The sequence below is a fragment of the Carassius gibelio genome, chromosome B10 (assembly GCF_023724105.1).
Source record: "Carassius gibelio isolate Cgi1373 ecotype wild population from Czech Republic chromosome B10, carGib1.2-hapl.c, whole genome shotgun sequence".
In the NCBI taxonomy this organism is placed as follows: Eukaryota; Metazoa; Chordata; class Actinopteri; order Cypriniformes; family Cyprinidae; genus Carassius; species Carassius gibelio.
Window position 1 is genome coordinate 19,668,651 of NC_068405.1, and position 26,658 is coordinate 19,695,308.

Consider the following 26,658-nt stretch of genomic DNA (forward strand, 5'->3'; position numbering starts at 1 on the left):
GGACAGATTCAGTATAGTACTGTGTATTTATCAGTTTTCTTTGGGAAAGTAGTAGTGTATGTGCCTTTTTACTCAATACTTGGCATTTTCTGTATCTACGAAACTTCTTTTGGAAAAACATACTCAGGAAGAGTCTCAAAAGGATTCAGATGCAGTCAAATCTATCCGAGTCCATGGGGAAAACATACTCTGTTCTCTTTGAGATACCCAAAGAAGCACAGCACAGTTTCATTCAATGCGAAGTTCAATAAAGATTAGGAACATTTAAAAAAATATGTATCTGGCCTAAAAGAGCCATAAATAAAACTTTATTCTCTCAATGTATTAACAAGCCACAGTATGTCCCATGGCTGCCAACCACAGCACTTAAAACTTGTGTTAAAGTCCCAGTCGTCAGGTCTGCAGACCAATCCAAGAGCCTCCAGATTTTTGACTCACCGTCCTTAGAAAAAACTAAACAAAACAATGCAGTAACACTGTAACTGAGGGTGGCGCAGCAGGTTGACCTGCTTCTTATGTGAAAGGGTAAATGAGGGAAAATAAAACTAAAATAAACCTAAATATTGAAATGAATCCTCAACCTCGTTTCACAAAGCTAAAGCTGCATGCGCCAATGTATAAAGCACTATCATGATACCATTCTTTGCTTTGAAGGGATAGTTCACTTGAAAATGAAAATTCAGCCTAATTTCTATACCCTTAAGTAGTTTAGAGCCCATATAACTTTCTTCTTTCCATCCACAGCTGTCTCTGGTCCCAGCAGCTTGAACATTCTGCTAGACATCTCCCTTTCATATGGGTTTGGAACAACATGAGGTAAACAAATGATGACTAGACTTTTATCTTTGCGTGAACTATCCGTCTAATGCTTCTTCTTAGTCTCTGCTCAGTTTCACACCATTCTTGCTGTTGCAATAGCTTTAAAATATAACAGAATCCTCAAAATAATATTAATAATACCGATAAGGATAAGGTAAAATCTCTAGCAGCAAAAGAGAAAGGAAAGGTTGGTAGGTTTGGGAAAGCCCTGCTTTAAGGAAGGCATGTGTTAGTTGAGGGGAGATGAAGTCTGCGCAGCTCATCTGCCATCTGCGGGGGTTCGACTCAGGGTGAGTGATGTCATGACCCGGCCGTAACGCTCGCACAGCTCCAGCGTGGAGTATGAAGGTAGTTTGGGATGGTCATGAAAGCTTTTGATCTCAGTTGAGCAGTCGAGCAGCTTGGGCAGGAAGTCGGTCAGTTTCTCCTGGAGATTAGCTGGAGAAGAAAAAGACAAGTTTGAGATGGAACAATTATCTATTAACTGGAAAGTGGTTGACAGAGAAGATGGGAGTCAAATGCTAGAGCAGTGCAGCACTCGGAAAGTTCAGTGAATACACTGTAGTCTCTGAGAAAATGACAAAGAAAATAGTTCCAAATAATGCCACATCAGAACAGTTGCAACAGAGAACAGTATTTCATTCCTAAATAAATCTGTAAAGGATTTGTTTGAGTGATTCAATGATTTATTCATAAAGATAGTGGCTGCATCCGAAATGGCATACTCTCTCAGTAGGTAGTACTTCTTTTGAATAAGTAATTTCTTTAAAACAAAGTGCTATATAGTATGAATGCACTACATTCTTCATGTTGTCAAGGTCATGTGACCTACTAGAGTCAGTTGCTGCTACACTGTTATTCACAAAATCCTTTCCCATGTCCTCATGGGATAGTAAAGTGTGCACTGAATGTGCACTATTGAATCTCGGTGGAAGTGGTAAGTAATCAGGGTAGGTGGGTTGCCTGCTCTTCTATGAATACTGTGAATTCTGACTTCTCTTTCATATTCAGTTTTTTTGCCTACTATATAGTAATGAAGTATGCGATTTCAGATGCAGCCAGTTACTTGCTTGAGCTACATTCACGTCATGTCGTAATTACCATTATGACATACCAGCTCGTAATTACAACTTGAGTACTGGGAATTTTCTAAGAGCTACAACTACAACTACAACTACAACCACCTGACCACGTCAGATTCATTAGGCATATGTTTAGGCATTGATAGTGCCAGAGTTATGAGTCCTAGGGTGATCATCTTCAAGCAGAACATCATGTTGTCATCTTGAAATTATAGTAATTTTGACATGCCGTAAATTTGTTTTTTAATGAATCTGCTGTTTTGAATGAATAGTTTGAATTAACTATTCAATGGCTTATTAATACTTGCCACCACCTACTGTCAATTTTAGTTAAACATTTACATAATTTTTTTTTAATCATTCCATTTAAAAATAATAAAAAAAATAATAAAAGTAAAACAAAAAAAAGTTTTTAAAACAATCTTATGGTTTTATTTATGCAAGTGCAGTGTAAATGCATTCATCCCACCTTTGAGGTGCATTTAAGTCAGTGCAAATAAATCTAAACGCCACTTCAGATGCATTTTCTGTGTCAAATATGGTTTAATTTGACTGGTAACAGCCCTATAGTCTCTTATAACTCTAATTGTGTTTACTGATTAAATATAAGAATTTGACATGCAGTAACATGACACATACATATAAGGTTAGATGTGAAACTCACATTGAACACTATCATCCAGAAAACTTTCAGAATTTTAATTTTTGTACACAGCTTTAATACTGAATTTGATTTCAAAATTGAGAACTGAGCTGACAGTGACCCTGTGAATAAAAAAAGACTCTAAGACCCCTAAGACTTACGCTCCATTTCCTGGCCCAGGTATGAGCACCATCGGTTCCTCATGTCTTCGACAGCCACCATGTCTTTCTCCTCCATCTCATCCACCAGCAGCAGTGGAATACAGGCCACCACCAGCTCGTTCATGATGCTCAGACCAGCGTTCACTTTATTCTCCTCGCCTGTTTCAAAGAGGGCAGCCGCGTGTTCATTCACCTTCTGCGAAACACACACACACACACACACACACACACAAAAAAAAGCGTCCACAAAAATCAATACATAGAAACATCCTCCACATCCAAGAACGTTTTTATTGACGCAAAAAGTGATGTTCTTTGCTACGCAATTAAACACTCTCAAACTTTGAATGCGGCAGGTAAACTCTCTAACCCCTTTCGCCACTCAACTGGAACAAGCAACTAGCTAGAATGCGAAAAAGAGAAAAACATTGCAGCACATTAGCTATGTCAATGTTAGCAGTATTTTCAATTAAAGTGAGCAGAGGGTAAACAGCACAGCTTGAGATGAAGTCAAGTCCTCTGCAGTGCTGGCAAAAGGTGAAACAAGGACAACGACGTGCTTCCCTCTAATGTGTTTACGCACTGAGTCCAGTACGCTTCCTACTCCAGGACTGATGATGATTATATTAGGAGCACAATGGCCGTGTGGGGGTCACCGGGTACATAGATGGGGAGAACGGCAGTGGATTGCAAAGTCAAAGCAAATGTTTATTACAATTGATTTACTACAGCAACAAATAGAAGTTTCAACTTTCAGCTTTTAATTCTAAGTGAATCCAAATGCCACAAAGAATGAAAAACGCTCTACCCCCAAGTGGAACTTTGACAGGAAATGAAAAAGGCATTTTGGACTTGACAGATAAAATGTTTATTCAAATTGTATTTGCAAAACCACATATATGCAAACTATCGCCCCTAATGCACTCTGTACTGAAATGCTAACCAGATTTGTTCCAGTCATTAGTGTTAGAAACAATGTTAACAGGAAAGTGTGTGCATTGGCACAAAAAAAATACTGAGAGCTGTTAGGAGAGCTGTTAGGAGCACAGTTTGAGCTGGTCGTAGATCCCTGTTAAGAGGAGGTGGTCGATTCACTTACTAGCAGGCATTCTCTGCGGTAATGTGCGATCATCTCCTCATCGTGGCCTCTGTATGGCCCTTTTGCCAGGAGCTCTTTGTTGTATTGATAGGCGTAGATCAGGTACATCAATGAATCCACGTAACTGGAATAAAATAAATGTAAAGAACATATTAATATGGATTTTATATTTGCAATCCTAATAAAGCATAAAGAAAGTAGTAAAACGCTACAAGATAATGTTTCTTGACTGTGGCAACATTTAGTTTTTAGTTCTGCTTTGAGTTGATAAAGCAGAATATGCTGCCATCTAGTGGTGATATTACAGAAAAGGATTCTGGTAAGGGCCGTTTCCCCCATTTCACCTGTTTCGATTGACAATGTCCATCTAAAATGAAAAGAAAATTCAAGAATTAAAGATAAGAGCTTCACCTTTTCTTTAAGAATAATTCCAGGCCGATCAACAGGAACACTGTTGTGTCACGGAATTTCCTGTAATCCTGATGCCACATCTGTGAAGTATCATAAGATTATTTTTTTAAATGACGAAGTACAATTAAACAATTACAACACTGCGTGATTATAGTATACATTTTAAACAAAATATGTATTTACATGTATATATTTATATTAATACAGTATAGATTACATATAAATGTTAACTTATTTTTATTATAAAACATAACTTATTTTTCTTAAATAAATACATGCATGTGTGTGAATGCATTTGTATAACAAAATAACATGTATTGTCCACACACTGATATAACCTATAACATAGGAAATATTTATTGGACTCTAGAAGTGAAGGCCCGCCAGGGGCTAGCCTCCCTGCTTCACCGGGTAAGTGAGGAAACGATTATACTTCACTAACCTCGTATTCCTCCATGTTCACCTCGTCAGGCTTAATGAGCTCCAGTTTAGCACGTGCCACCTTCATGATGCTCTTACACCTGCAGGGAAGAACAGGGCCGCCACATTAGAGCTCAGGCGTGACTCATGAGATGCTCTCAGGAATGAGCTGCATCCTCTGGCTATGAATCATACTTTATTACCCAAAACAAAATGGAAAGAGAGCGTGTCATCTGGGGCCGCGCGCACATCAATCTAATTAACTCGCTCAAAATAGAGGAGAAAGAAATCAATTTGCTTATGAATATGGATCACGTTCTTCACCGGAGCGTGCAGTCTGCTCTGGAGGCACTCGAGACTGTGTAGCGAGACAAAAGCCTTTCGGGTGCGCAGACAGGAAGCTGTTCGGTAACACAATGATCAGAAATAGCAGTGACTGCTGTGACGAGCTGATAATCACTGTCTGTGTCAGTCTGGGAGGCTCGAGACAAAACTGGCCTTTGGAAGAGGGTTCACTTCAATCAGTTATCAGTGAGGTGGTCCTGTCAAGCTACAGCATTGTGTGTGGCTAATGCTTGTCTTTTATATTAGTAAACTTGAGGCTCAACTAACTGTATAATAAAATCGCCATTCATAAGTGAAGTTAAAGTTCATTTCAGGGCCAAATGTGTAAGAAAGCTTGTTAAAAATAAAGTGGCCCCAAGTATTTGGATCCTTAAAAAAAGAAGAAGATATTTTTACCAAAAAATATTAATTAATAATAAATAATTTAAAATAAATAATTATAATAATAAAAAAAATAAAAATAAAAAAATAAAAGTTCACACAGCTTTCAACCACTGAATTTCATGATTTCTGGAGATGTTTTACTCTATTTTTTAAATACATTTTATAAAGACTGAAGAGCAATGGAGTGGAGCAGAATTAAATCTATGATTTATCTTTCCGTCTGATTGATGGCCGTCAGCGGTTGGGTAGAAGACCCATCATTCCATGCTCCTCCTCAGCGTCATCAAACCATGCGATTGTTATTGTTTTGGTAGTGCTAATGTCCTACAACCTGTACCTTTAATGATAATGTATTCATTTCCATTAATTTTACAGGGTTAGAAATCTATGAAGGGAATACTTTAAAGGGAATGCAACGGAGCATAATATTATATAGTGTCTTCAAATAATTAAAAATTATTATAAAACTTTTTTTAGTTTTGTGTTGTGTGTATGGAATCATTATGATCTGATGTAGAATCAAGTAAAAACTCAATGGAATGAAATTAATTAATTTAATATTAATAGAATAAATAAAAAGCAGTCATTTTATTAAGACTCTTATGACTCCTACCTCTCATCAAAGCCAAGGTTTCTGTCGGCAAACTGCATGAGCAGAGTTCTCTCCACAATCTTTTTGGGCGCCTGGTTGTGAATGAAGTAAACAATGACATGCAGCAATCGGTAGTCCCTCTCGGGGGGCGTGTCCTCTTGAGCAAACCTCAGTAAACGAGTGTACTCTACTTTCATGGCCTGTTAGAGACAGAGAGAAGTCGAGAGACAATGGGAAAGAATTAAAAAGAGTCAGAGATATGCAGAGATGGATGTGTTAATTTAGAAATGCACATGAACAAGAAAATAATTGTATCTTTCCATCTACACAAGATGTAGTATAATGATTGATTTGGTGCATGTGGTTTTAATGTATGTGACTCAAAACATCTTTAGCTGTAGAAATAACATACTGCGTGCAAAGTGAAAATACACAGCTGGAAAACAAGTGAAAGCACAAATCAGAGGCCTATTGAGAGAAGTTTAGAAATTATTTGTTTACAGGGGCAATGTACATTAAAGGTGGGGTATGTATTTTTTCATAAAAGGTTTAGAGTCAGGCAGAGTTCCAAAACTTGTAGCCAATCAGCTGTAAGGGGCGTGTCTACTCATGATGCGGAGGAGCAAGTGCTCAGTGCACAGAACAGACATTAGCCTAATGAGCCTAATGACGACAGAAAGATAGAGATGGCAGATAAAAAACAAAAGAGGGAAATGTCTGCGGAACTAAAGAAGGCTTACGATAAGGCAAGAAGTACGACCTGTGTAAATATGAGAGAACGCTGTAGAGAACACAAGGAGCAGAAAGGACTGCGATCAGACACCGAGGTTGCTCTGTTTCTTCTCGATAGGGGAGTAACATTGGTTTTGCTTTGTTTCACAGAACTAATATATGCTGGCTTTTGCTTGAATATGTCCGTGTGTTATAATCGTTGCCTGGGTTGTGTACGTATGTGTGGGGCAGAGCTATCAAAATAGGGGTAAAGCTATCAAAATTGGTGCGAAACACTTTTGGGGTAGGGGCTTGTTTGTTTTGGTGGTTTGAAATATCACTGGCTACCAGAAATCACTTACCCCACCTTTAATTAATATGACTGTAAGTGCCACAATTAGCCAAATTAGCCTATTTTTCAGTCTGTGGACCCTTGATAAAATCTAAAAGTCACTCTCTGACCAATAGACAACAAACAATTCTCACTTACTGTCTTAAATGGAGTCATCTTTAAAGTTTTAATTAGCACTCAACTTCGTTTGCTATGTTGTGTAAAGTACACAATACTGAATAGTCAAAGATACCCAAACCAATGCTAGATTAAAACAACCTTTTATAACACAGCAGCAATTACATTCAGCTGACAGCAGATGAAGACAAAGTAAACCAACACTTAAAACCTACTGCAGTACCTCAAGATCTTCATTTTTTAACGGTTTCAATACCTGAACTGAACAGCAAAGTGGGAATTATATATAGAAAACATTACATCAATTATTTAATTTAATTACCTACACATACAAATTATTTTAAAAATTAATAGAGTTTTTTTTTCACTATAAGCAGAACTAAATGCCTATCACCTACAATAAATAAGAATAACTGACACTGAATTTTATATTGACGGCAGTAATTTCATTTAATCACTATTGATACCAAAGAAATGAAGGCTGATACTGATCCAATCTTAGGTGTGAGCAAAACCAGCACACAGTAGATAATGAAAAATTATAATAAATAAAGAACCCTATCAGCATAACAGAATGCAGAGGGTTTTTCCATAGCCTGCAGTGTAAAAAGTGAGCTCACAGAGATAATGAGATGCTCAGAGAGGGGGTGTGGTCAACTAACTAATGAGATGCACAGGGGGTGTGGCATGCAGCAGGTCATGTACCTTGAAGAACGCTGCTTCAGGCCCACACTTGTCATAAACACTCCTGGATTTGCCAATGGCCATTATGATACCCTGCATGTTTGGGGTCATCATCGCCTGCCCAAGGAGGGAAGGATATTACTACACCAGCCACGCCTCCAAAACTCTCATTGGCCAGTCTGCATGCCAATCACACCACAGCTCAGCCACCAGCGAACGAACTCAAGCCAAACCATTGAAGATGATTAAACATTCAAAACAGGATTGTCATGCAGCTTAATGTGTGTTCTGCTAAGTAAGGAACACCATAGTGAGCTCTGTAGATGGTAAATTAATGTGAAAATAAATAACACAATGATCCGAAGCCTGCGCTACATGCTTCATAAAGGAAAAGAAAAAAAAGACAGGTAGGTTTTCTCTTTTGTAACGTTTTACCGGGGGCAATGTTAGTAGTTTGGGAGTCCACTGGGAGTAACTTGCATATAATGTTAATCTGAAATGGGTTTGGCATGTAAGAGCAGGTTGTGAAAAGGATGCTGGGAGTTTTAGGGCTGCACGCTCATGACCAGTCTTTTTTTGGACTCTACCTCATCATCATAACCTCCCTCCTTCGACTGAATGACGAAGGTTCCTACATTAGGAATGGCCACCTCCACCACCCGCTGAGGTGCGGGCGGAGAGGAGGCGGAGTCGTCCTGCTCAGGGTCAAGGGGAGGACAGGGGTCAGAGGTCACCTCGCTGTCGGGATGTGATGACTGAGACTAAGAGAGACAGAAAGAGAGAGAGAGAAAAAAAACCTCTCCGAAAGAGAAAGTGGGCCAAAAGTACTGAGAGAGAGCATCTAATCCAGTTCTTATCCAGTTTCTTTTTTATTTATTATTTTTACCACCATTATAAATCTCACTTAATAAACGAGATTTGGAACCTTAGAGCTAAAGTGTGTTAAGTGTTATCTGCCACTAACATCACCGATTTCAATTGGGATAATGTTTCTGATTGGCTGAACAACCAAATAACTCCGCCCCAAACCTTTTTTCTTATTCAGGGAAATCAAACTATTGCTACTTTCATTTGAACTTTTCTGAAATAAGACAAGCTCGATGACTGAAAACAAATGCAACCTCCGAGACAGCTTATGAATGACTTCGACATAGATGTCTTTTCATAGTTTCTCCTATCCCAGTTTAATATGTAATATATATTAATTATAGATTATGAACTTCAAATGAATTGCCGAAAACACGACATAAAATTACTGTTTTCTCTACCTAAAACTTAATGTTTCACCTAAAGAAAACAATTACAAATATTTTAATTATAATATTATAAAACATTTTGGTGAACTACAACTTAATTGTCAAACCCAACACATACAAGTTACTGTACAACATATTATTTTGCTTTCTTAAACAGAACTCAATCTGTTTCACCAAATAACACTATTAAATATAATTAAAATGTTAATGAACATTTTATTATAATTACTGATTAATTCCAAATTAGTTGCAGAACTCTACAAATACAAATTGTTTTACAATTAAGATTTTGTTTTCTCTTCTTAAACATTCCAATCCAAACCAATAAATCTCCTTACCAATTAAATGTCACCTACAAGAATATAAATGTTTACATTTAATTATTGATGAATTACAAATTAATTGCTGAAAACAACACATAAATTAAATGAAAAATAAAACTTTAAAAACTAAATGTATATGACCTACAAAAATATAATTACAAATGATTAACATTGAATTATACATATTGACACTTCATCAGTATCAGCACTGAAATATCTTAATCGTCACCAAAACCCACAGAACCTCATCAGCTAAAGCTACATGAACTTCTCTATCTAGTACATAAAGAGTAATATAATGAAGTAAGAACCTTAATTGCATAATAAGAAAATGACTGCATACTTATTTTTTTTTAAATTGCACATTATTCTAATGGATGAAGCAAAGCACAAATGCAACACAACATGGATAAAGAGATTTTTTCATTCTATTTTTGATATTTGAGTGATTAGAACCAAATACCCAAAGTCCAGTGTGTTTATAAGACAGATGGAAAAAGAATGAACATTGAGATGAAAACTAGCACAAATTTCACATCCTACAAAAGAAATACAAACAATTTAAACCTACTGGCATTTCTTCTAATTTGTAGACACAAATACATTTAGCCATCCAACTACAACTTCAGAACAGCAGAACCTTCTAAACGCATTATTTAAGTAGTGTTTTGTTCTCCAGAACCGTCTGAAGGACTCAGACCTTGTACATCATGTGTTAATGCATGTCTTACTGTGTTGAGCAGGGCTTCTGGACTCTTCTCATCATGCTCAGCTGCGGCTTTGCTGATGGCTCTCTCCGTGTCCTCCTGCAGGTGTTTGGAGTCTCCGGTGGGCGACTGCTGCTCCATGTACTCTGGGTCATGCTGAGGGGCTGCTGAGGGAGCAGAGATTGAGTTCAGGACAGTTGTTTCAGATGGTATGGCCACCGATTAAGACATGTGAAAGGCTCACCTGTGTTGTCTGGAGGGCAGGGTTCAGTGCTCATGGGCTGGGCGGCCACACTGGCGGCGGCCAGAGCCAGTTTCTCCTGCTGGAGTTTACGAGCTTGTAGAGCATCCCACTCCTCCATCTCCCTCTCAAAGAGCTTGTTATCTGCCTCTACATACTCCTTCAGATCAGGAGGGAGCTTGTCCAAGCCGCTGAGCATCTGCCCTGTCTCTTTATCAAACTCCTCTGAGATATACAGAAGCATGGAGTCAGCATCCCAAATATGATTTTAACAGACCAATTCCTACAACTAAAAAAACGCTTTCATTGTAACACTTAAAAAATAATGCTTCTTTGAAAACACCCTCATTGGGACAATTTGTCCCCAAAATACAAATAAATAGACTATTGAAGACTTGGAGTGTCATTAAAAATAAGGAATCAATTTATTAATAATAAAAAAAAAAAAGTTAAATGTGACAATTGTTTTTAATCAAATTAACAAACGATTAATAAAGCATACTTCGAATATTTTAAATCATATTTGTAACAATAAAATATTCAAATATTTTGTGCTTTAAATTGCATTTTTAATATTTAATTTTAAAATAATAAATTAATTAAACACTATTTTATATATTTAGCCATTTGAAAAGTTATTTATTTACATTTTTATTTTTAAAGTAACAAATTGATCACCAGTTCCAATTGATCCTTGAATAGAAAGTTGAAGCCTTTAGATTTCACTACTCCGCTCATTAGCTGTGCTGATAATTCATAAGACACTACTTAATGAGTTAATTTGCATATGAAGATTAGATTACCTTCAATGAGGAAGGGTTTTTTATCATCAATGTACATGAGGCAATATGCGCTTGCATTGCGATATCCACCAAACGAGTCTCGCACCAGCTCCTCCCAGGATGACTTTGTCACCGAAATATCATTGTATTTCATCCATCGCTGTTGATGTGGGTCGAAGATGTACGCCCAGTAGTGACCTGCGTTAGCCTGACCCTCGTGGACCAAAACAGCATGCAGCCGGTACGGCGCCTGAAACGCATCATCATGAACAAGATGAACTTGTTTTGGGAATATTTCTGAAACAATCTGAAAAATCGAAAAGCTTCTCACCTGCATCATGGACTTGTCAGAATACATAAGCTCAATGGTTCTGTGGATTCTAGATATACTGGCCTGCAGATCTGACACACACCAGAAAGAAACATGTAAATGTACGAAGCCCAAAGCAACAGGAAAGAGAAATAGGGCTGTATAAGTTTATGTTTGCATGCATGCGTGTTTGTACCCCTGGTGTCATTCTCCACCTCGCTCCTCCAGCGGTGCAGACAGCCCTCCAGCACCCGCAGCTCCTCCTCGGAGATGTGTCGGGGGGCTGGGTGCATGGGTAGATCTGGCGGCACACGAGACTGAGTGAACGGTTTATGGATCGAAACTCTTTGCTGTTGTTGTTGTTGCTGCTGTTGGGCCTGTGGACCAGAGCCGGAGCACTCGGGTGGAACAGATGCATCTGGCTGCTCTCCTGTGCTGTAGTCCATGCACAAAAACACTTAATATCTCATAAATGCATTGCATTAGCAAAAAAAAACAAAAAACAAAAGAGCTATTCTAAATAAATGTTCAGTTTTGAAACGAGTGGAAAAAAACTTGCCTTGCTGGAGGTAGCAGCTGTGCAGTCGTGGCACCAGGTGGTGCTGTTGTTTCAATATCCTCCACAGGCGATGTACACACAGGCTTGCTGGACGCAAACTCCATGGCATACTGGAGAACATCGGCCAGAGGAAACCGCTTGGGCCCTGAGCCATAGCTCAGATACCTGTCACAGAGAGAATTTAGGAAAAATGGATCACAAATGTGCAAAAGGTTTAGTTTTCTATGAACTGACAGCAGAAAAATATTAAACATTTAGTCAGCCTGTATCATGTTACTCATGAAAAATACAGTCACAACTTAGAATGTGACTTTCATATTTTCTTAATCTAAAAGCTTCTTTCATGTTGAAAGCTGAGATTTTCCTGCTATGTAAGTTAACAGCAAGTTATCTCTAGATCAGGGCAGAGGCTAAATAGAGTTAACAAACCTCTCCAGTCGCTGTTGAAGAACGGTCAGGTGCTCCTTTAGTCTTCTGATCTCCTCTCGTTTTATCCGTGTGATGTCTCTGTTCTTGTCCATGTACCTGGAATCAATTGCAGACATAAGTATTTTGCATTGAGTATACAGAATCCTTAAGGAATCAAGAAACAAGTTGAAACAAACCAAAACAAAAAACGTTCAAGTCCACTTTACAGCAAAGGTACAAGCAAATACTTTTTACTCTGTTCACAGAAAATGAGTTGGAGCTCTTAATTCTGGACTCTAAAAGTGCGCCAGACATGTTAAGAAAACTACCAGAAAAATAAAATAATGCAAGAAAGAAAAGGCCAATCAAAATACAGCATGCTAATTAAATGGAAGAAAAAAAAACAATTATGCAAATATTACAATGACACCACTGATGTTGGTTGGATTACCACTGGGAAATGATTCAAGACAATGTGAGATTTTACAAAATATTCAAAATCACAGACAACAATAATAATAAAAAAAACATTTACATATAAAAAAAACTAGAAACTATAAACTGTAGTATAAAATTATTAAAAAAGAGATAGCACTAACCTGTCCATGTACAGCATGGAAGGAAACTCTAGCTTGTTGTGAATCTTCTCAGGTCGGCCTAAGGTTTGATTAAACTCGAACCTTGACAGTTCAAAGGTCAAAACTGGTGGGAGTTCTGTGAACCAGTGCTGGACGAAGAAAAACACACACACACGTCAAACATTTGTATATAAGAACACTACATTTAAATGTCTTTTCTGCCCATATGACATCAATGAACGTGAGAAAATGACTTTCAAGTATTTAAATAATTTTTACTAATTTTATTTAAAATATAAAAATTCTCACTCCATTTTCTCTGAATATAGTATTTTCTTGCCATTTCTTAAAACTATTTACTTTCCAGAAATCTGTTTAGCAGTATTTTAACTCCAGCATGCTCCAAGAAAAGCTCATCCATGTGACCAATCCCAGCTCCGCCTAACATGCTGACAGCTGAAATGAACACCGGTGACCTGATCACATTCTGAGCCCTGAGAGAGACACAGTGTGCTGGGCTTCCATTAACATCCCAGCCCATTGATGCCCAGAATAATGTACACCAGAGAATCTCCTTCTTTCTTTGCACTCAGCTGAAGTAATTAGCAGGAAGCAGCTGCAAAGGGATCTGCCCAGGGCAGCACTGATGACTGAAAAGCCATTATGTAACATCTTGGTCAGAGGTCACATGTTTTCTTTTTCTTCACCTCAAAGATTGATTGGGCAGCAGACAGAAGGGATATATTTAAAAAAGGAAGGGATAGAAAAAAAAGAGACAACCGCGGAATCTACAAACCTCTTGGCCTGATTTGGCGGAGTTCTCGGCAGAATGCAAAGACTCAATCTCTCCCTCTATCATGGCTGCCTCTAAACACTCGTGCAGATCTTTGAAGCCGTTCACCTGGAGAGGGTACTGCCCAAACATCTCCGTGTTCTCAAATTTCTTTCCTGTAAAAACAAATAAGATCACATCATAGTCTTTAAATATGCTCTGCAACGTGATAATCTTACGAGTGCAATCTCTTTATTTAGTGGCCACCATATGGATACAGAACTGTAAAAGTGTGTCATACCCAAGAAAAAAATAGCCAAACAAACATGCCAGTTTGTTTTGGTTTTGGCAAGAAATGCTTTATGCAGTACACAAACGTAAATGAGAGAGAACTAAATGCTCCCTTCATGCACACTTTACTTGAATTACACTACATTTGTTATTATTTGGGTACATTATTCAAAGCTGCAATTTTCAGCAGCAATTACTCCAGTCTTCATTGTCACATGATCTCTCAGAAACCATACAGATATGCTTATTTGGTGCTTAAAACATTTCTTAATATGGTCATCAGTGCTGCAGTTGTGCAGATTGATATTTTTGTGGACAGACTGGACACCATGATTTTTATTTATTTAGAAACAGAAATATTTTGTAACATTACAAATGTCACTGCTTGATCATTTTAATGCATCTATGCTGACTACAATTACTACTAACTGACCCTACACTTACTTAATGTATGAATGTTATTGTGTTTATTGTCTACTTTTGCATTTTGTAAAGACATTTTGTGAGGTTTTACTAGATTTACAGGAATATTTTGATAAATGTAATACTCAAGTGAACAAGACAAGTACACATGCAAGAAATCTTAAGATTCTAACATCTTGCCAATGTAAAATATTCACCGACTAAACTGTCTGTATGTAACCAGCTATGATCAGTGCTGCCATGTTTAATAAGCCCAACGTCACTCACACATCAACAACCATTACTTCGTTTTAGAACTTGGGTTCTCCACATAACATTAACACAAGGTCACTTATAATTAGCTAGGAGAGAAGACTCATACAGCTGATGAATATTCACCTTCCAGGACACCCACAGCCAGGAAACGTCCATAAAAAAGGTCAACCATCGGGTTCTTCGGCTTCTCTCCCTCTCTGTGTAGAACAAGAGCAAACATGGAGTCACATGGTGCTGGAAATGTTCTGAACTAGAGGAGTCGGTGTCCTTTGGCTGTAGGAGTCACATGAGGACTGCCTTCAGTGGGTATTTAACGGTGCTAATTGAAGTCAAACAGGTTAATGTAGCACATTAATCATCATTAATGTCTGTTCCAGCTGAATTTGTGGTGCGGTCGTACATCATTCTGACTGATATGACACAGGAACACAGAGATATAGTGGAAAGCTTGTGAAAGGGTGATCAGATATTCTGTTGAGATGTATATGGTCTTACCTGTCCTCCTCTGCCTTTATCTGAAACGCGTCTTCTAGCCAGTCCAAGAGTTTATGGGTGAACTCACTCACATCCTGCTGTACATACAAAAACACCAATCCAAATCCTGAATGAATGTATTCTTGTTTCAATTGGATTCAATTGGTCCTAGAATTTTTTGCTCTCACTAAGTGCAAATGTGGCACTAAAATGTGATGTACCATATTAATCAAAGGTGTATAAAACAGATAGACTCATGGCACAATTATTGAGAGCTCAATAAGTGTAATGATTTTTGCAGCATTTTTGTTTTTCCCTGAAGCCCACTTATGAGTCTACTTTTTAAATTGCATCAAAAGGGTCATTATTTCATTTTACATCACAATGTTACCCATTCAGTGATCTTTGGAATGAAACACTGTTTTTGTTCTATTGTAAGCTCTCTAAGACTTTAAGGTGTACTGTACATTTAAAGCTGCATGTAGATTTTTGACTATTTTTAACACATTTGTTTATCTGAAAAACAATGCTACAGTCAGTTATTCTCCTTTGAAAATGTGCGCTCCAGGCCAGAATGTCGGTCTCTGTTTTGGTTTGTGAAACTCGCCCACTGCCAGTTTACCCAATTGTATTTCGGTACACTGGGTTGCCAGTTGGTGGGAAACACAGTGTATTTCATTTCAGTCATGGAAGATGGCAAACAAAAGGGGTGAGAGTGTCAATCCGGCGACATGTGTGTGCATCAAGTTTGAGGAAAAGGGACCGGCCGAAAAGAAACCCTCTCCAATATTTTGAATTTGGACTGCAATACCTAGTTCACCAGCACATTTAAGACTATATACTGTATGTAAATGTATATAAAACTTACCTGCTGCGATTCACTGGACTTAAAGGCATCCTTGAGGATCTCCACGGCCCTAGACGGGTCCACATACTTTCTCTTGGAACCCACCAACAAAGAGAAAAGGCACCTCAGCTCCTGCATGAAAGGAAGGTTCCTGTGCTCCTATGGAAAAGCAAATGGAGAACAAATTAAAACCTTCATAACACATGAAGTGTTCCTGCAGCTAAAACAATAGAGCATAGCACAAGCAACATCAAGGTCATGGGTTTGATTCCCAAGGAATACATAACTGACATTAAATGCCAGCCAAATGTATAAAAATGTAATATTTATCAGTTGTATGTTAACTTAACATTGATATAGGATATGATAGCAAAAAGTTGAGTAGCACTGGATGATTAAGAATTGATGAGTTAGGTCTGTCAGCTCTCAAGGAAGGATATCGATGCCTTACAAAAATCTCAAAGTCATACAGGAGACAGAAACCTACACCAGATCACATCATCCTGATTTTCTTCTTCAAAGGACACTTTTAATTCATAAGTTGTTTAAAGTCTATAAAATTAGAGCTTCTCCACCGACCCAGCAGATGAAAAGAAGGAGCAATAAAGAGAGAGAAAAGGATGAATCCAGGGCTCTGAGGTCTTCTATCAGTAGCTGAGGTTAAGCTCAGATTAGCGGCCATGTCTGCTGACCCTCGGGGCCCCAGAGGAACATACTGAGGAAAGAAATCACACGGACAGCAGCTAACCTGCTGCGCCAAACACAGAAGCTGATGTGACACTTAACAGCTAGCATACAGAGACCTTGAAAAAGCACTTCCTCTGCTTCAGGCGAAAATCAGGGCCTGCAACAGTACGATAATGTCACAGCATGTAACTGAGACTTTCCAACCAGGTCAAGCAAGGTCACAGTTACAGGAGAGAAGTGGAAGCTCTTATGGCATGCGAGCTGGCTATCGGACAGAAATCTCACCTTTTGATTGCGGGGCAAGTCTTGCACCCGTGCAGGGGGGGAATAATGCAACACCAGCCTCTGGAACTCCAGCAGGTTAAAAAGAGACTGAAATACATAGGTAAAAAGATAATGATCAGTATTTGAGAACAGTGTGCAACAGAAAACCATGTCAACATAACCTTGTGATGATATGTTGGTTTGACAAAATAAAAAGACAGCATGTGTTTCCCACAAACACATTTTTCTCAAGCTTAGTTGAAGTGTCACTGCAGTTTCGTTGTGTGAATGACTGATGGATTGTTTTTGGTGACAGATTAACACATTTAGTGTCTCCTCATCCAGATCTATAAATCCATAGAGCTGTGAGCGCCAGAGCGGCTGGGCTTCTTACATGAGCGGGGGCTTCTTCGGGCGTCAGGTTACACACAGGAGGTAAACAGCATGTGACAGCACTCAACGATCATTACTCAGCTATCAACATGGTTCATGTTCTGACACCGTATAACAGACACAAACAATCAGGCCTTAGCAGGACTTGCAGTTGTTTTAAAAAGCAGATATACAAACACAAAAGATTGTGTTATATTAATGTGCTAAGATGCTTGTTAATAGTAAATAACATACAATTCGGCTAATAAGCAATACTGTATACACAGTTTAAACGTTTGAGGTCAGTAAGATTCTTTTGTTTTTTAGAAGTCTTTTTTTATTTGATGAACAGGAAGTTCAAGTTGAAACTGATTTATTTTTTTGTAAATGTAATGTCATAAATGTCTTAATAATCACTTTTGATCAATTAAATGTATCCTTGCTAAATCAAAGTTTGAATTGTATTATTTATTTTAACTGACCCCAAACATATGAGTGTTGTTTATTATATAGTTTCTACCCCAGTGCTCTAAACTTGACCCAGTACCATCTAGATGCACATATATAATTTTATCTTCTCCTAATTAAATATACTGATGCAATTAACAGCACTGATACAGCAATATCTCTGCACTGATAACTGCAATACAAGGCCACTCGACTTGATACAGACTGAAACACATGTGGGACTACCATAATCAAATTGTCTGGATTATTATGCAAGCAATAAGACACAATTAGAATTAATTCATTAAGCTGTCATTTGTTGTTTTTCAGGTCATTAAATAAGCAAATGTGTTTCTAACTTTAAAGCAATCACAGTGGCTGACACTGACCTGTATAACTGCACTGAACCAGCACGTGTTCCCCACGTTCTTCAGTCCTACGGGACAGTTCTCCTGCCTCTTCCTGTCGTGAGGGTTGGGTGAATCGCTCCATACTTCTGTGTGCGTGCGCTTCAGGCTCGCCTTGTTTTCAGCAATGCTGGCCTCCAAGACTCTGAAGCACAAAGACACCAAACTTTACTCCTGTCTGGTTATTCCACATATAAAGCAGTAATGAACATATTTTTTTTTTGCTAAAATCTACAATAATACAAAATGTTCGGCAGGCTATAAGGTAAAAGCACAATTAAACCCCCACCTGCTGATAGCCTGCTCTTCATCAGTGATGCCCGTCTCCCTGAAGGCCCTGTTCGACTCCTCCAGACTGAGAGCGATGGCCCTCTGAAGGTCATCTTTATCATCTCCAGTGAGATCTATTACATCTGAAGCAATCACAGAACATTGAAAGTGAACAAAAATGATAACTAGGAAAAGATAAATGTGTGTTTTTATATTTATCTACTTATCTAATTTGCATACAAATATATGATATTAAAATATACAAATATTTTAAATTATAGTATATAATAAGATTTAATAATGGTTAAACTTAATGTTGAATTTAAAAACACATGCAAAAGCATCCACACAGATTTTTTTCTGTTTATTACAGTGAAGTTGCATTGAAACAATCTTTTTTGTATTAAGTGCTATAGGCCTACAAATAAATTTGATTTGAAAAATAGTTTGCTCCACATATAATTCACTCAGAAGGATTTCAAAAATATTAAAATAAGGGTGATCACTGGATTTTGAACACTTTAATCGAGAACATCGAAAATTTTAAACATCACTCAAATAATCGGCTGGTCAAGAGGTTCTAACACACTGGTCATAATGATGGAGAAAATCCTGAATATGGTTTAAGTGCATGTCGAGAGCTCAGATAAAAACATGATGCAGTATGCCAAACTAACATTCCCTCTGTCAGCATTTTCTCAGCAGCAGGACTAGAGATTATTTCATCATCATTTGAAGCAAGCTGGGAGGAGTGGCAAACTGGCTTTTTAAAGGTCTGACTCTCTGAGAAGATGTGCTTGTATTTATAAGAGGGCTGCCAGAACTCCCACTGTTATGGGTTACATTGATGTCTCATTTCAGTATCTCTTTCCTTTCAGCAGGGTGTGTGGAATACATATTAATTCTCTGTTTCGACCCAGCAGTGCTAATTTACTCCTGCAGTTTTTAAGTGAATTAATCATTCCTAAAATCCCACTATTTAAGTACAGGCACAGATTGAAATCTATAGGAGATTGCTGTCAGGAACAGAGCATTTACAGCTGGTTCTTCACTCAGCTTTCATTTGCGTCATGGCATTTGATTGCACTGCATCACAGAGCAGTGCAACCTTCCCCTGGATTCTGGCCAATCATTGTTCTGAGATTTAAATACGTACTTGTGTCAGCTTGGCTGCCCACACTGATGTATCTATCATTGTTGATCTGAGCCGTCTGGTAATAGGTGGCTTCATCTTGCTGCGGGACCTTGGCATTCTTCTCAGTGAGAAAGGCCACTGCCTCAGCTAGGTCACCGTTACTGGCCTGGACAAAAATACAGATGTTCAAACACCTGTCATTACATGCACTATAAATCTACTAGTCTTTGAGCAAATAATATCAAATTTGTATCTACCAAATCTGTTGAAAATAAAGGATATGAGCGATACCATACTAGCTACTGAGTTTATGAAACCGATATTTCACCTGCAGTGCCTGCTGTAACAGCTGAACATCTGTAGTTCCAGTAACTTCCCTCAGCTGGTTCAGTAATGTCTGCTGGTGCTGTAAGAAAAACACAGGAGAAACTCAAATTGAATCTCTGCAATGACTGTTCATCCCATCTATACTGCTCCATATTGAAGGATATTTTATACATACTAATTTACTTTTTTACATTCAGTAATTTAATGCTTGCTTAAAGTTAATCATCAATAACACAAAAAAATGTGTGACTAGTTATTAATAAACTAATAATAAATCTCTTAAGGAAAATATACATTTTCACACTGTACAGTAAAATGTTGTGATGTTAAAATGTATTTTTTATTGCTTTTTACTTATTTATTTAGCAGTGAAATAAATAAATATGATATCCATGAGCACAACTGATTATTCTCAAAACTACCCACTCTTAAAAGAAAATAAAAAAAAAAGAAGCAAACCGTATTAGTCATATATTACATGTTTTTTCCTGTCTAAGTGGGTGTTTTTGGCAGAATATGTTTCCAAATGGATCAAATATTAAAAGTTCGGTTCTGCAAGGCCAGAATCCAACTGGTTGCTGTCACCAACACCACTCAGGAGCGCTCAGAACAACATCTCACACCTCTGGCTGGGAGTACTGGCCCTTTATCTCAGTCCTGGCTGCGTTCAGGAACAGCATGAGTCAAACACAGACTGTGCTAGGCAAAAGAGGGAGGAACGGCACTCCTCCCTAGACCGGAATACAATATGACTGATGTTTCTACTCATCTAACCATTACTTTGGGCTCTACCGAATAATATTTTACAAACTATCTTCTGTTTGCCTCATGAGTCTGAGTTAGTGACATCATTACATCAACTAATAGCTGGCGGCTAACAGATGCTGCACTGACCTTTTAATGCACTGCATGCTTTACGTTCAAGATATGACATGAAATGTTGTATGTGCGGAGCGTGCACTTTCCAAGGTGGCACACCCCTCCCTGAGATGGGCTATGTAACATGCATTACACAACAGTAACATGATAGAGCAACACAAGCTTGTAGCCAAATCAGGGGTGCTGAAACTTACAGCCTGTTGTTCACTTTCAGTTTATATGAAATACATAGTTTTATATTCCCCCACCACCTGCTGTAACTCATTCAGTTTCATGAAGATCACTTCTTCAGTTACTGCATAATACTCTGATAAATGATCTGCCTACTTAACTAAATAGATCATAATACTATTAAAAACCAAAACAACCTCAGTGAGCACTTAAGGTGTATTATGTTAAAGAACTACTACAAAAAAACAGACGTGTTTACAAACAGATTTGACTTTAATCTACAAAAACAATAAAACAAACTAACAAGAAAAGCCGTTTTTTAAGTAAATAAACCAATAAAACAAAAATAAGATACGTCAAGAGTCTATTTACAAACATATGATATTTAAATGTAATCTTTAATGATTAAATTTAAATCGAATTTGAACAAGAAAGCCCTTATGCTTACAAACAAATGAAACAACCACACAAATCAGAAGAATAATGTTTATGAACTGATGAAACTGAAGAAGAAATAAACTAATTACACATCTACTCAACAGTCTGTTTACAAACAGACGAAACTGAAATCAACATACCACAAACCAACAAGATAAGATGTAAAGTTTTAAAACCGATTCGATAAACAGACAACACGAATATATGGCTCAAATCAACAAGAAACGCCTAATGTTTACAAACAAAAGGGCAAAAGTGTGAATTTGTTTCATGAAGCAGCAGTGTGGGTGTCAGAACATAAACAAACCCGCAATACCAAACACAAACTCAACACGATGTATCCTAACACTTCTGGACAGTCACACATAGACGTTGCGGGGTATTTATTGAGAGTTTTGATGGGGAAGTAACGTTATAGTAGCTTTAGCGCTGTTAGCATACACGCGCCTGATTATGGTTTAGTTTAGCGGGGTTGCGCTGTTCTATGGAAAGTTGTTTCTTTTTTTAATTGTTTAAGTGATTTAAAACTCATACGTGTGTACGTATAAATAGTCCAGCAAATACAAACAAACACAGAAACGTGAAGCGCGGCTAATGTGAAGCTAACACTAGGCCTCAGCAATCAAAATGAACCACTGGAACTTTCAACGCGGCCATAAACCTCCTTATTACACAAACGAACAGAGCCGAGACTAACCGAACTGGGCCGAACCGGACCGAACCGGGTTTGTGCGTTAGGACAGGGAGCGTTACCTTCTGAGAGTGCTGCTGCAGGACATTCTGCTCCACGGTCATGGCCGGTTCAGTTCTAGACGAAATGGACTCAGGTTCGAGGGTAAAAACGGAGCATACAGGAATTAGAGGAGTGTAATATGGAAGAATTTAAAAAAGAAAAAACCCTGTAGTCATCCCCGCTGCAACGGCTCCATGACGAAGTCGAAGAGTACAAACACATCTGACATCACTGACATCCATTAGCTGGGTCTGAATCACACGCGCCCGCGCCTACGTCACAGCAATGGAGTAAACACACCCATACACGCACACATCGAAACGAGTATAAACAAAACCAAACACTATATACATAAAGCAATAACACATGCAATCAGTAAAAATGTGACTAATAAAAAACGACGTTATTTCCCAAAAATAAAATACGATGGTCTGTACAAGGAAATATATACTGCCACACTGTGTGGGGTAAGTTGTCACAATGGAAACCATACAATTATTGGTTGTTTTGTAAAACGATTTTGAAATACAAAATAATTCACAAAACTGTTTAAACAGTTAATATATAAAACAAACAAACAAAAACACTGCATTTGGCCAGCAAACATTAAGCTATAAAAAATGTTAGTGAATTGTAATGCTTTTTAAACATTAACCACATGTGACAATTTGCTCCAGGTAAACACTGCTTCATAAAAACAGACCAAAGTCAGCTGACTGTGAGTTCTGTAACAGTCATGAAACGAAACTGAAAGTTCTCACACAGGAGAAACTGTGTTTCTGTTTAGGGAAATGTAAGTATGGCCCTTCACTGACTATTTAAGCAATTAATTAAATAAGGTCGAATAGAACATCTAAAACTCCTTTAAATTCAAATTAAATGTTTTAATGATAATTGTTTGTGATGTGTTTAATATTTTTTTTAATACTGTTGCTCACAAAAGGAGAAAAGTGTAACACGTTATATACAATACATTCTACGAATTTTATTTATTAGTATTTATAATTTTTTAAGGTGAAAATATGGCCCTTCATAAACTGAATATTAAAGCAATTAGTTAAATAGTAAAATTAGTTTGATGCATCTTAATATTAATTTATATTGGACAGTTTATGAATATATAGCCATGCATTCATCAGTTTTTCTTCTGCAATCACAAAAAGAGAGAGTGTAATATATATATATATATATATATATATATATATATATATATATATATATATATATATATATATATATATATATATATATATATATATATATATTAGTATTAATTATTATTAAAGTGTAAGTATGAACCTTCACAGACTATTACATTAATTAGTGTGCAGTCTGAAAAATTAATCTTAATGTTGATTTATAGGTCCTTTTTTATAAATATTAAATATCCATGTGATTATTAATAAAGTGTTGAAATGAGATATAGACTCCGTATAGATAGAAATAGATAGACTCCGTGTCCTGCCAGCAGGTGGCGCTCATGTAACATGTTTTCAGTCAATGTAAGGTTGCATAAGCTTTGACGCAGCCAGGCAACAGAGTAAAGGCCAAGAGCACTCAAGAAGTCATTAATGGGAGGCTGGGATGTTTGTGCTTTTTAGACCTTGTTTGATAAAAGCTATGCACTTATCTTTAAGAGCGAGAGAAGCACAAAGCACTGAATCTGTCACATAAATGAGAACAAGACCTTAACAGAAGTTTCTGCATCACCAGTGTTTTACTTCAAGTGTCATTTTGTAGCCCTGTCCCAGATCCTGTAGAAACTGTTCCTGTTCCTTTTTTTTTTTTATGAATTCCTTTGTATATGGAGTTTGGTCTCTCATGATCCTTAAAGTGTGGGATATTTCACAGCATGTATATACAGTAATAATCTGAAGAATATCAAAACTGTTTACTGTACTGTAATTAGGCACAGCTCTCTGGTTACAAAAGATTTTTATTTACAGGTCAGAAGTCACAAAAAAAATATCATTATGCAATTATGTGAGCAATGTGAGTTCATGTTAAAGCTGTAATCTGTACATTTAAATTAAAAATAGCATTCATAGTAACTTGGCTTGATACTTACAAAGAATTCACAGTGAAGATTTCATGTTTTTAATCAAACTAAATCAGATAAATCTCACCTTCACCTCTGTTTCAACTCTGAGCTCTCTTAACATTTATATGGAGCCTAATTCAAGGATTTGCAGGTCAGTCTGGAGAATTTCCTCAAAGTTGAAAGTGGAAAAGAATCTTTGGGAATATTCTGTAGATATGCGTTGGTTATGGCAGTCACTCGCTGACCTTTGCACTCAGAACCAATAGTTCTAATCTCAGTCTGGCCTCAGTGAGATTGTTTGACACTAAGCACCCTTTCACATTTAAAAGTGATTTGTAGAAATGTTTGGACTGAAAGTCCATGACCCATGAAGTTGAATTTTAGTTGGTCATACATAGAATATCTGTAAAAAATAAAAATAAATAAATAAAATTCTTAAAAATCTGGAAACATAAATTTATTACAAAAGGGAATCTAGAATGTTATATTATTATATATTTACATCGTATATTTTCATATATTTAAATTGTGCTTTGTTAAAATTATACAAAGTGGGGTTAATTATACGTTATATAATAATATATAATAAAAAAAGAATATTTTTCAGAATGTTGCAATTTTATTTCTATTTAAATATATAAAAATTTAAATAAAAGCTTTCTTCAATATCTGCAGTCACAATAAGAGAAAATGTAATATATAAAATATATTCTATATATCTTTACTAATTATTTTATTCAAGTTTTAATTGTTATAATTCAAATGAAAAACATAATATTTGCATTTTATTAATATTATACAAAGTAGGGTCAAAAAAAATGAGACCACTATACTGTATAATAATATATAACACAAATTTACATAAAATAATATTTAATAAATCATACTTCCTTTTTTTAATTTCAGTTTTAATTATTATAATTTGAACATACTGTATAAGAACCACTTTCACCTTAATAATTAATTTCCAATCTGCTCTCAGACGTAATCATTGTTCTATTTATTAAAGTAAATTGTAAGATCTTCATTGAAAAGATAACTTAAAATCGTTTGACTGAGTTTGCATATTCAAGGTTTTCTCATATCATGAACAACGTCTTACTTTATCAGAGGTCACAAGACCACATCTGTTCCAGCACTGAACTAGAAGTACCAGTCCATTTATTGTGCCATTAAGCCATGAAATGTTAACTCCAACATAAGTTAAGTGTGAATCAATTTTAAGCTCTTTTATGCTCCGTGGCACGAGGTCAACACACCACCAGTTGCCCGCGATCAACAACAGGGCTCAGTGAGCGCTCTTAATGAAAGAAGAAGTTCTTCTGCCAGCTGTCACATTTCTGGTGGCCTTTGAAGAGGGGGCTGCTGGGAAATGGGAGGGAGGGAGGAAGGGGGTCACAGCTGCAGGGCAACTGCAGATCAACCACAGTGAGTGAGCTGAAGATGTCAGCGAGAGAGACAAAGGTCACAACCCGTGAGGCTCTGGCACAGACTTCAAGAAGCTCACCTTCACCAGCATCCAGCACAGGGGAGAGAGTGAAACAATGGAAACACACAACACTGATTAAAGAAAGTGTGTTAGAGGGATTTGACCACAGTTAATGGCTGTTTGTGTCCATACGGAAAAATGCCTTCAGATTGAAAAAAAAAAAAAACAAAAAAAAAACAACCTTAGATGGAGAAAAATTGCTACAATGCACAGCCTCTAGTGGCTTATTGCTCATATAAAAGAAAGTTGATTTCATTTACAAAGGCTTTTCACAATGTACCTTGTTTCAAGCAGCTTCTTGTAAAAAGAAAAGAAAAAGAACATAATCGCAACAAACACGGGTTGTGCTGCACTCAGAAATCAAGTGAAAATGATTTTTATATTAAAATTAATATCTTACATTTGAACTGATACAGAATTATAAGGAAGCAGAATTAAAATCAATTGAATTTAAATGGCCCCACATTCAAGTAACTAACTATAAAAGCAAAGTTTGTTGAGACAAAATTGGCTTTGGAAATTTAGCTTGTTTTCAATTTTTGTGGGGTTGTTAATAAGCCTTGAATTTGAATTTCAAAGGATTTTAGATTTTACAGACAAAGAAAATATAGATGGATATATAGAAGGCTAGTGAACTACTAAACGATAGATTGATACTGAACAACTGAATGAATGAACAGATAGATAGATAGACAGACAGACAGACAGACAGATAGATAGATAGATAGATAGATAGATAGATAGATAGATAGATAGATAAAGCTTTGTCCCTTAAGTGTAAAATTAACGTTACACAATTATTTCCTTGTCAAAGACCAATTTTGTGAGGAAGGCATGAGAATCGGTGCAGCAGATGTAATTAAGCACCTGTGAATGAGTGTTTTCTCCACCAGCAGCTGTGGATTGCGATGGATTTGGGTTAAACATTGACCCACGAGGCCGTGCTTCAATG

General features: G+C 37.1%; 1 protein-coding gene across 6 annotated transcripts; it reads right to left on the reverse strand.

Moving 5' to 3' along the window:
- Positions 1 to 273: 273 nt before the first annotated feature.
- On the reverse strand, positions 274 to 22,463 carry usp25 (ubiquitin specific peptidase 25). Of its 6 annotated transcripts, none has more exons than XM_052567059.1 (26): positions 22,197 to 22,462; positions 19,957 to 20,034; positions 19,650 to 19,794; positions 18,513 to 18,636; positions 18,206 to 18,368; positions 17,019 to 17,105; positions 16,068 to 16,205; positions 15,221 to 15,297; positions 14,849 to 14,922; positions 13,781 to 13,932; positions 13,006 to 13,133; positions 12,428 to 12,523; positions 11,999 to 12,163; positions 11,636 to 11,874; positions 11,461 to 11,531; positions 11,151 to 11,379; positions 10,351 to 10,572; positions 10,131 to 10,270; positions 8,408 to 8,581; positions 7,842 to 7,937; positions 5,978 to 6,156; positions 4,658 to 4,736; positions 4,216 to 4,295; positions 3,805 to 3,928; positions 2,706 to 2,901; positions 274 to 1,257 (listed from the first exon to the last, which is right to left on the reverse strand). In XM_052567059.1, the coding sequence occupies exons 1-26, from the start codon at positions 22,236 to 22,238 to the stop codon at positions 1,079 to 1,081; spliced, it is 3,477 nt and encodes a 1,158-aa protein (XP_052423019.1). In that variant the 5' UTR covers positions 22,239 to 22,462; the 3' UTR covers positions 274 to 1,078. The 6 variants fall into 6 exon arrangements, with proteins under 6 accessions (XP_052423019.1, XP_052423020.1, XP_052423018.1 ...); XM_052567060.1 differs by having other exon boundaries at positions 10,131 to 10,273; positions 15,221 to 15,294; positions 22,197 to 22,461; XM_052567058.1 differs by having other exon boundaries at positions 10,131 to 10,273; positions 22,197 to 22,461.
- Between the last annotated feature and the right edge of the window lie 4,195 nt (positions 22,464 to 26,658).